This window comes from Antechinus flavipes, chromosome 2 (assembly GCF_016432865.1).
Source record: "Antechinus flavipes isolate AdamAnt ecotype Samford, QLD, Australia chromosome 2, AdamAnt_v2, whole genome shotgun sequence".
In the NCBI taxonomy this organism is placed as follows: Eukaryota; Metazoa; Chordata; class Mammalia; order Dasyuromorphia; family Dasyuridae; genus Antechinus; species Antechinus flavipes.
In genome coordinates this window covers 265,444,531-265,456,283 of record NC_067399.1, presented here as the reverse complement: position 1 = coordinate 265,456,283, position 11,753 = coordinate 265,444,531, and the positions used below count along the sequence as shown (strand labels likewise).

Sequence of the window (11,753 nt, the reverse complement as noted above, 5' to 3'; positions counted from 1 at the left end):
GTCAAAAGATACTCAACAATCCAATTCTTCTAATATCCATCCTGGTTCTTGGTTAGGGGTCACCATCATCTTTAGGTTGCTAGAATCAATATTGTCTGATATAATTCTAGGATTCTGGAGTCCAAAGTTCCAAATTAAAAGCTAGTTTTCACTCTATCTTTGCTAACACAATTCACATATCTGGAGAAAAAGGAGAAAACCCTAATTTGTTGAGGGGAAAACAAGTGTGGTGGATCAAAAACAAGACTAGTAGAGACCTGGGTTTTAGTCTCCATTTATGTAACTTCTTTATATGATCTTGGGTAATTTACATATCTTGTCTGTTATTTTCTTTTCTTATTTGTATAATAAGGAGGTTAGATTACATAACTTATATCTCTCAAATCCATGATTTTATAATTAATATTTCTTAAATATGGAATAGAAATTCTTTTTTCAATGGTAGTTAGATGCCATTTTATTGAATATTTTTAAAAATAATGGGATATTTTTTGAAATACATCTTAGATATGTCAACTACATTTTTAAATATGCTTTTTATAAATTACTGCTAACAAAATTAACCCAATGCATGCTTTTATTGCATAGTTTTAACATAATTATCTCCTTGTTGTTTTATGTCACAACATACACATTTTCTCCCATTCCTACATGCATGCATTTTTGAGTTTCTAACTCATGTTTCTTATCTCAGGTCTGTTATTTTATTATTCAAAGTGCAGTCTGCCTTTTAAATAATCCAATTTTAAAAAACGAATGGTGGGACTCAGTGCTTAATCTTGATTGTAGTTACAGGCAGATCATTTATGGATATTGAGTTAGACAGACTACAGAAGGCAAAGATGTAGATTCCTTAACAAAAATGTGTAAGGTAGAAATAAACATGGACATAGTAAACTATCTCAGGTTCACTTCAGCAGTAAAGAGGAGGCTGTGGCAGTAATATGCCTAAGACATGACTGAAAGAACGTAGGCATTTTTGCTAGGTTACAAGTTATCCATATTTGTAAGCTATTTTAAATGAAAATAGAGAACAAATTTGTACTACACACTTGGAACACATGAAAACAACATTTATTAAAATAACCTTAGGAAATTTACAACTCTAAGCCATAAATGTAGTTCTTTGCAAATTCAAAAAAAAAAAAAATATGTTCTATCTCAAAACAAATTGAAAGAGGCTAAAACATTAATAGTACGAATAACAAGATAAATAATAGTTACATTGGAGATAGAATTTTTTGAGTAGACAATCTATACTATCTAACCAATATATTTTACATACAAAAATACACTTAATATGGTGAATAGCAGTGTCAAGGAGAAAATATATATCTATATTTTTATTATATACAAACCAACAATGATTCCTTCACCCTTTCTTTTTAAAAATAAATACTTCATTTGGTTGCAAAGGATGTTTACAAATCCAACTCAAGCATTTCTTAGCTTTTACAAAATTATATGTGCAAATATAGATTAGAAATACATATATATTTTACATTTTAAAAGAAATGTACCTGAATCCAATTAGCTTATTAAGTTTTTAATTATTTAAGATCATATGTTTGATTTTTCAAAGTGATCTTCCTCTTACCCAAACTGGGCCTTAATTTCTACTAGGATTCATGTTTAACTCAAATGAAAAGCTATGTAAGGATAGAATATATTCACCTTCCATTAATATAAGGAAAATCTGTTTATTTTTAAATCCAGATAAAAAAGAAATTAAGTGAGACCAATAAAATTCTTCCCCCACTTTATTTTCTTGATTTTGTGTGTGCTTGAAGGCATGCTTAAAGTCTAAGCAGGTTTTCAGAAGCTTTGAGGCAACAATAACCCTATAAAGAGATATAACAATGTAGAACTGGCTAGCATGTGGGCACCCTCTGGAATGAAAAGTGTTACCAAAGAGAAGGAATGGGAATTAAAGTGCTGGGTGTGAGGGAATAAAGCAGAGATTGAAGTAGAAAGTTATTTATGAGAAGAAGAATGCAAAGAGCTGAGGCCTAGAAAGAAGTGGAGTACTAAGGAAAGGGTGATGATTGGAAAGCAAGAAAAGGAAGCAAATGGAACAAATGCCAATGACCAAAGAAATCTTGGCAATTCAATGTGATATGATCAGAAAAACTGGAAGTGGACCAGTAAACATGTACCTTTAACTGACTCATCAAATTAAATATAGACCAATTTCATTTTGGCCATTTTAGCACATTTCCAGAAGTGATCAATGTAGAGGACAATAGAGTATTCAGGGCACTCTGACTCCCATCAAAAACTTACTGAACTTTCACAGAGAAGCTTACATATTACATCTCACTGCAGAGATCTCACTCTTTGCAGAGATTATACAAAAAGCATTGGGCTACTAAAAGCTTATTGGTCTTAAAAATCTGTGTTTGCTCTACCCAACTTTCCATATGCTTTCCCTCCTATCTCTTCCCATCCTTTTTACCATCCACCACCTCCCAGTTCTTCACAGCTAAGAAAACACAAGCATCTGGTTAGAACAAATACAATTGATTCCCCAGACAAAGGATTCCATGAAAATTAAACATAGACCAAGATATGAGAGGCCAATTTTAGTATGTCTTTTCAGGTCTACTTTCTGATTTCTATTAGAACCTGTGCCTGATTTCATTTAGGTGCTGGCCATGTAAGCCAGTGCTTATTTTCCTGGCAAAGGCATAGGTCACTCTGGATTAATTTGGAGATACCCTGATCCCCATTGCTGACTTGGTATTCATAATGGAATCCAAGTCAAAAAAGGGGTGGGGGGGGAGAAATTGAACTTAAGTTGTCACTTTTTTCTTAGAAAAATTCTGGAAAAAAATCTAACTAAAAAACCATTCTTCCCCTTATTGTAAGCATATTTCAGAATGGTTTAGAGAAACATGTCTTTTACCAAATATTTATCATAATTTTAAAATGAAGTTAGTTGCTCTATGAGGATCACATTGTTTATGCCTTGAGAAATTGCTGACAGAGAATAATAATATAATGATGCAATGACATTTATATAATATATATGTGTGTGTATATACATAAAACCAAACTTAGGATACATTGAATATTCAAGAAAAATATCTATCAAATAGTGTTACAGAAAGGATAAATGGAAACTTTTGATTTAGGCACATCATAATGTGGAAGTGGTCATGTTTTGAAAAGGAAAAAAAAATAAGGTAGTAACTCCACATATGTCAGAAATAAAGGCTAAAACCTGAACTATTCATGTTTTCCCCAAACCAGTCTAACATATATAGAACTTTTAGTCTCTCATTGGAAAGAGGAAGGTACCAAGAAAACTCTTATTCATCTTCACTGTATATCTCTTAATGAAGATCAAAATGGAAAAAGACACTATATATATCTAACCAATGTCTTTCTAGAGGCTTATATATGAAGATCTACTTTAAAAGGTTCCCTAATGCCCAATTATTTGTAGGAACCACTTTTTTCTTTTGGAAAGTTAAGTCTAGAAAATGAAAGCAGAAGTTGAATGGATAAAAGTGATTTTAGTCCACGAGATGTTAATAGAAGAAAAATCTCAGTGACAGCAGAGGAAAGTATGTTGAACTTTGCCAGGGCTGTTGACAAACCACTATTCATACATTCCTGAAAATGTTTTCGTGATCCCTTGCTTGATATGCTAAGTATACAATAATGTATTGGCAATGCATGCTCCAAACTTGAAAAAATACTTAATCTATATTTAGCTATTTCCTTTCTTCAGGGTGACAGTCCCCGAAATTTTACACAGGTAGGATTATATTATTTCTCAGCATAGGTTATGGCCCAGATGCAGAGGAATATGTTAGTCTTACATTAAAGGCTGCCAAAATCCTTGGGGGCAAGCTAGCCAGAAATTGTAGATTCACTGACATTTTGCTAGCACACTTGTATCAAGTTTCACACGATGCATAAAAAAATAGCCTACGGAAATATTTTGATCAGGCTAAGATCAAAGGACAGACACAAGCATTCTTAGCATTTTGGAGAAGATAGGAAATAGGAAATTTTATGAGAAGGTAGTGTGGCAAGATAAATGGGCAGATTCATCTATCACTTTGTCTAAGAATTGAAATCAATTCTGCTATCTTCCCAGCACACTGAATACAGAAAATATTTATTAACAAATGCTTCTAGGATAAAATGTGTAATTCAATCCTGTTAGTTTATACTAAGGATTTTAGTAGACTATAAAACACCAGAGTAAATTCTCTGAGAATATATTCTAGGTAATAATAGGAGAAAAAAAATCTTTGAGGTAGGTCATCAAAAAGTCAATCAAGCCAGTTATTTGCTATAGGTTCAAGAGTCTGTTAATGGAAGGACAAGGACACACAGCTTGAGAAGAGGACTAAGATAACAACCGAGGTTAGGTCTTGGAGAAGAAGTGAAGTATGGGATATTTTCACTATCTTTTCCACTAGTCCTGAACAACTCTTGGAAAAAGAAAGCTCTCTACCTGGTTTGAATGAGCATGAAACATTTCTGGTTGGTTTGATCTCACTTGCATTTCTAATGCTTCATTTTCATAAAAACTTGAACACTCTACATGTCCTTTGATAAATCTGATAATCAGTGTTGATTAGGAATCTTATGCAAAAAAAAAATCTACTGAATTGACTTCAAATCTGACACACTAAGAACGTTTTAAATTTGGTAATTTCCAACAAGGCGTTGATCTAGGAGAATGTAAAATTTTGACTGCTTCTTGGGAGGGAAATAAAAATTGTGAAATAGGAATTCAGTGCCTCGAACAAGGTGTCAACAGCTGACAGTCTGTATAGAAATATAATTTGTGCCATTGCCCAATAACATGAAGAACTTGGTTCTCTGTCACTCAGAATGACTATGCCTGGAATCAATTGCCAGTGGAGTTGCAAATACCATGTTACATAGATATAAAAGGATGATCAAACATTTATTGGCTCCCATTATTGAAGGTGCTTTTTTCTCATGTGCAATTCTTGGCCAATGCTGAAGGAAGTTTCTAAGCAGATGGAATTATTTCTCCATGTGGCTTGCAAGTGGAAATCTATCCAACAACAACTTTGGTTCTTTTGTATTTTGAAAAGACTCAAACTGGCCACGTGTGCTGAACTCCAGATCAGGTTGACCATATGGGACTTATTTCACATGCATGTCAACCCTAGGGGCTCTGTGGGATAGGGTAGGGGCAAGTTTCTTATTATGACAAAGAAGTAAAGGGAATGGAATCAATAGTTCAGTTCTGTTTCTTACATTCACTGCCTCATCCCATTCTCCTACTAAAACAAAGTTTCTAAAGGTCAATTGACTGATGTTTGAAGCATGGTCACTGGACTTTATAACGTGTATGTGGTCCAAGTCTTCTGCATAGTCTGTATTTTTACAAGCCACTCCAGTTAGAATGTAGACTAATTTAAAAAATCAAAATGGAACCACTACCTAAAGAAGAAATTCTAGTTTAATCTTGAAGGAATCTGTTTACCTTAAATGTTACCATGTGTCTTCATTGACCATATGATATGTTTTTTTGCATAACAAAATAGTATCAAATTCAGTGCTACATCATCACTAAATGTTGATAAAATTCCATTTAAAGTAGAGCAAAACCTGGAAATGCTGAAAATGAAAACAAAAGGTTCATCACAAACCAACATAACAGAGAAGAGAACAGAAAAAAAAAAAAAAACACTCCTCTATTTGGATGATCATGAAATCCACCCTGCATTTGGAATACATGCATAAACTTAAAATGACTTCAGAAATATATTGCCCTTTTCTTATGCTCTTGCCAATGCCAAATTTCAATTTTGACAACATTAGTCCAATAATATGGACTTACATTTGACTTTTCTGTCTATTAGGATGCATTTGGATTAAATCTGAAGTCTTACAAAATTCAGTGCTAGATCTTGAGAATTGTCTGTGATGTGATGAATGGTATCAATTTTTAAAAGATCTAACTCTTTGTTTTGGGATTACAGTATTTTAGAGTAGCAAGAACATTTAATTATTCTGACTCTTTTTTCTTAATGATGGAGAAAGTAAAGTCTGGGAAGGTTATTCTGTCAAATATCACATAGAAATTAATAGTAGAGCAAGGTATAAAACTCAATTATTTTTAAACTCCCAGTCCTAGGGTTTTGCATCTTTGCCTTTTATGTAGACTTTTCAAAAGGAATTGGCTTCACCATCCTAAGCATTTTGCATCTAGACTCTAAACAGTTCATATTTGCTTATATAGATGGTTCAAATAAGGGTTGGGAACTATTCTGCTTAGAATCATCAGATAATCACAGCTATTTAAATTTATGACTTATACAAGATGAGATCTTATGTATTTCACAACTGAAATTTTCTTTCTACCAACTACTATGATTAAGGGTAGATGGTGGGCATAAATTCTATAGAACAGCCAAATCCTTTGGTGTCCTGTTTCCTTTATTTCAGGTATCTTTGTATGACCTAAGATTTTATTTTTTTCTCTGCTGTATATTTTTATCGTATAAATCATGAAGTTGAAAAAAGTAGTAAGAAGAAAAGAAGAAATGGTAACATTTAGGGAAGCAATAATTAAATTAAGTTGAAAATTACCCAAGGATAGGATGCAAAATCTATGGTGAGATTTATAAATTATAGGCAACCCATTATTCAAGTACCCTTGTAGCTCTCCAATTTCATCTACAATTAGAACTTAGGAAAATAACAGTGATCAATTGATCAATATCATGAAAGTTTTAAAGTCGAACATAGCCCCCAAGTATCAAATTTTTCTCCTAATTTCATTTCCCTATTTTTCTCAGTAGTAGGCTATGAGATTTTAATGGAAAAGTTGTTACCTCACTGAGGGGACTCCACAGAGACCACAAAATCTAGAAATGGTCTTAAAAACCACCTAATCCAATTCTAGACACTGTGATGATCTCAGAACGTTAGAATCCATTTCAGTTGGAAAAATATAAAATATAATAGCACCAGAGGGTTTTCCTCTGTTATTCTCCAGATTTTACCTGCTTTCCCCCTTGTCTTGGGTGCCTTAGCAAGTTGCTATGGGTCTCTGAAGGCATTTCCTATAAATGGGCTCAATTGCTTAAAAAGAACCTTCTTTTTTCCACAGGATGACTGTCATGATTGACTATTTTCTTCCCATGCTTCATCATACGATACTGAAATGCTAGACTGTGAAATGCCATATATTACTCATATTTCCATTCTTATTTACCCACATTTTGCTCTTCTTCCTTCCTTTTCAACTTGGATCAGGAGTCTGTATGTGAGAGAGAACTCACATTCTAATATTTTTTGTAATATGACCTGCTATCATTTTGTCATTGTACTTAGATAAGCAGAACATGTAAGCATCACAATGCTGAGCCATCAATGCTGATTGCAATCTTTTTTTTTGGTAAGAATCTGCCCTTCAGAAAACATGCAGCCTCAGGATTTATGGCACCAAGAAATTGGCTAGGAAGACATTAGCATGCTCCTTGTGTAAGCAAGCAGTGGGTCATGCTCAGCAGCTGTTATTTTATGGGTACCTAAGTGGATGATCACATTTGATCCTTTGATCTAGTTGCTGGATGCTAGATGTGGTAAATCTAACGGTGGAAATTACTGTCTTTTTGCCTTTTGTACTGGAGTAAGGGACAGTTAAATACCATGAACCCAGTTCTTTGCCAATTCTAAATGGAGCTGTAGCATTCGGGATTTTTTTGGAGGGATAGGAAGCTATACTGCTTTTAGCAACTTCTCTTAGAACTATGTTCTTCCACTGAAGGATAGGTAGGGAATCCAACAGCTATGATAGCCTCCTCCTCTTTGGAAATATCCAGTGTTCCAGATGAGTTTCCCCTTGTTCTTCTTCATGTTGGGGTTGTCATACATACACACACGCAAACATATTTTAGATGCTACTACACTCAGCGGTCACAAGAGCCTGTATTTCCACTTCTTTGATCATAAAGCCATCTGCTGCTCTGGGCTTCAGGCAAATCAGAAGTAGCTCTATGCCACAAATCTCAGAAATCTTACTACCTCCTCCAGTCTTGGTTGTATTGTGATATGGTCATTTAGAAGGGTTTCATCAGCAAGACTTGTTCTAAGTCTTTTGCATTAATTAGCAGCTGACATTTGAGACTGATTATGAAGTAGGCATTCAATCTATGCTCCTTGGGAGGAATAGTTAGGAGTCTTTTTAACCTGAGGCCTTGGGTGAATGCATTGCCAAACTCAGGAAAAGTAATAGAGATGGTACAACAGCAATATGTAGCATTAATGTGAACATTTGGCAGCAGAAAGAAGGCAAAAGCTTCCCACTCATTCAGTAAGTGTTTTTTTGGTGGTGTTTTTTTTTTTAAACTACCAATTTCTATTGCTTCAACCAAGACCAAGGTAAGACTTCCAATAACTTGAACTGCATTTGCCTAACTTACTCAGAGTTACTCTGTTCAACTACTCACTTGTTGAAGACTTTTCTAGTCTTCAGCTGTTTGAGGTAATATGCATTCTAGGGAGATACAACAATCCTAATTACCTTAAAGGATTTGTTCTTTTCAACATCCTACTTCTTAGTCTGGGGCATCCTTCCAGTGATAGTGGACTGAGTCCAGTTGTGTAGTGATTTCCCTTCTGCAATCCTTTCTCATCAAGTTAAAATTTATCCTCATCTAGGTTGAGTGGTGCTAAGCTTCTTTCCTTGGAGAAAATGGACACTCAGTAACTACCAGGAAGAACTCTTGACAGTATGGGCTTTGTTTTAAATGGATTGTTATTTTCAAATTTATTCAATGATAAATTCCCAGAGTTATCACACATCTGAGACAGAATAGGAAACATAAGAATCCAGTGATAGAAGCCTCTTTAAATAGGAAGTCAAATGAGTCCTTCATATTCTGCTTAGACTTTCCACCTTGATTGTCCTAGCACTTTATTTTGGGAAGTACAAAAAACTAATCATTCCCCCTGTCCCCTCTTTTTTTGGCAGCGTAAAGAAAACAATTAGCACCTGTGTGAATATGGTTCTTATGCTTTGAGGATGCATTTTTAAAAATTTCTTAAGAGACAGAAACTGTATTAAGAATGAGGTGATATTTTTATTAGATGTTTCTATTTGTAGCAGTTTCTGAAAGGGCAACTGACTGGCAGGTTGGTAGGGAATGATCTAGGGGTCTGAAAAGAAGAAAAATGATGGTATCAGAGGCAGTAGGGATGGAAAAGGCACTCTCGGGGTTTTTCTTTCTTTTAGATGGTCCCTCCACTGAACAGCAAAGGAAGCTCTACTGCCTTCCCAGAAACCATCACTTAAAACTTCTCCTTACTTTATTCTGTCTTATGCTTTCTACCTGAGAAACAAAAGGCAAACAAGGGTAGTAAGGGGAGCCAGATCAGGGGAAGGGTCCAAGATGAGTTTTCCCTGGGCTCACAATTTTATCATCATGGCTTATGTCCTACTAGCTAGTTTCTCAGGTTCATAAAACAAAACAAAACTACTTGTTCAAGAGTAGCCTACTTGAGGTTTATCCATTTTTTTTCTTTTGGATGTGAAGATCTTTCCTTCTGTGTTCATTTATTTCTACACTGAAGACCTTTATCTGTCACAAACATCACTTGCTAGTGAAGAAGTTTTCATATGTGATTCCTGATCTCTTTTGATGCAGAAGTAAGAAGGAACCCAGGAATCGCCAGGGATTCCCTAACTAAGCTGTTTTGGCAGCAAAGTCTTGCCTGGGGACCATTCCACTGGGTGTTAAAGTGTTCTGTGACATCAACAAACAAATGCCAGCCTGAAATGTAAAGTGTACTTGCTACTTTTTTTCTTCTGGACAAGCAGTGAATCTGATCCTCAGGCCATTCTGGTTATTATTATTATTTGTCTTCTGGGAGTTGAGTATGCAGGATTGCTGCATACCTAAAACCAGAGGGAAGAACACCAAACAGTCAACACATTAAACAAAGAAATTAACTCAGTGTAGGCCAACTACCTGGAGTCATTAATCATTCTCCTAGGAGAATGGAGTTTATGGCTACTTCTTCCCCTCCCAACTGGTGTGCAAAACAACCTTGTAACCTGGGATATTTACAGAGTCTTAGGTCTCTAAAAATAGTTGGAGTAAAATAATAAAATACAGAGCATATTTATGTATAGAAATCTTCAACTCTTCTGAGAAGAATGCATATTCTTTCCAACATGATTAAAGTAGGGCCAACCATCAAAGTGGCAGGGAGTGTAGACCAAGGCTTGGAAAGGATCCTATAGGGGAGGTGTGTTGATAACAGCTCCCTCTTTTATCTCTTACAACAAGTACATCAAGCTCTGGTGAACAAGCCTTGAATAGACACGGTGCATCTGTTAGTCACTGAGGAGAGGGGATACCTTGGGATTCCCCCAAAGAGTAGTTACCAGAATTCTAATGTTCCTGTAAACAGCTTCTCATTGTTCCTCTGGCTTCTAGAGGGTTTTCCTTTGCAAAGATCTGGAGAGCTTTCCTTGGGTAATCACAGGAAAAGAAGAACAAAGCAAATGTTTGGTAACCAAGTCTTCTACCAAAGGCTCTCCGGGGCACCAGTCAAACTATAAAGCATCATGTTAGGTATCAAGTCCCACTATCATCATTTTCACATGTCTCTTTTCAGTTGGTGGTCACACTGGCTTCCTTCTGACGCAGTCTTTCTTTCTGTTGTTTAAGAAAAAAAAATTAGTTTATTATCATTCCTTTCTCTAATTTTCCATCTGTTCTCAAATTACAACAAGCATGTGGTCTACAAGGCTGTGTTGAATTGTCTGAAACATGCCAAAGAGATGAGTATTTCTCTATCACTCTTTTTCCTACTGTTCTGTCATCATCCTTATCCTTATCCAGACCACCAACCATTTTTTAAAAAAGCTTATTGCTTTTTAAAATTAACCCCATGTAGCTCCAGGTCTCAGAGCAAGTACTAAAGGATAGCAGGCTACTCTTTGTTCCCTAACATCTTTCAGGACTTGTCTAAAGAGCATTTCCTATGGACTTCATGGAAAGAAGTAGTATTTTCTCATAAATGGGAATATGAGAAATTCCTGTTTTCCAGGTTGAAAATATCTGCATAAGACTTTGAAAGCAAATATTCTTTCACTAGTTTGAACTGTTGCTACTAATATTTACTTTCCACAAATTTATTCCCCTCTAGATACAGGTGGGGCATATAGTTCTGATAAGTTAAATAAACAGAAATAATTATACCCAGAACAGAAACAAGAATATATATTTTCTGTAGGTTTAATGTAGCTATATGTTGAACATGTTAAGGAGATGAGTGTTGCTTGTAGGGTAGGACAGAAAGGTTAAAAAGACCAACAGGCACTGGGATGAAAAGATGAGAAAGAGAGGAGAGAAAGAGGTGAAAGAAAAGAGAGAGAGAGGAGAGAGAGAGGGGGGAAAGAAAGAGGGGAAGAAGAGAGAGAGAAAGAGAGAGTCAGAGAGAGAAAGAGAGAGACAAAGTTCCTTGAGAAATGGATGATGATTTGGACACCCCAAGAGAGCTGCTTGTCACTTATGGGATCATGGTATCAAAGAACATAGAGTGAGAAATGGAGAAGACTTTAAAGGCCATCTATTCCAATTTCTTCAATTTAATAGTGAAAAAACTGAAAGTCAGAATTTAATTAAATGTCTCAAGATCACAGAAGAAGTTAGAACCAGAAGAGAATTCAGATCTTTTGACTCTAAATTCAGTCAACTTAAAAAAAACCCTAAATTTAAAAATAATTTCTTTACTAATGT

The 11,753-nt window shown here is 35.2% G+C and overlaps 1 protein-coding gene across 2 annotated transcripts in view; it reads right to left on the bottom strand.

The window, feature by feature from the left end:
• Window positions 1-1,052: 1,052 nt before the first annotated feature.
• LOC127549190 (formin-like) overlaps window positions 1,053-11,753 on the bottom strand; it is a 344,725-nt gene continuing 334,024 nt past the window's right edge. For both annotated transcript variants that reach the window (XM_051977020.1, XM_051977021.1), the window contains one exon: window positions 1,053-10,667. In XM_051977020.1, the coding sequence (XP_051832980.1) occupies window positions 10,623-10,667 (45 nt within the window). In that variant the 3' untranslated portion in view covers window positions 1,053-10,622. The remainder of the gene's footprint in view (window positions 10,668-11,753) is intronic.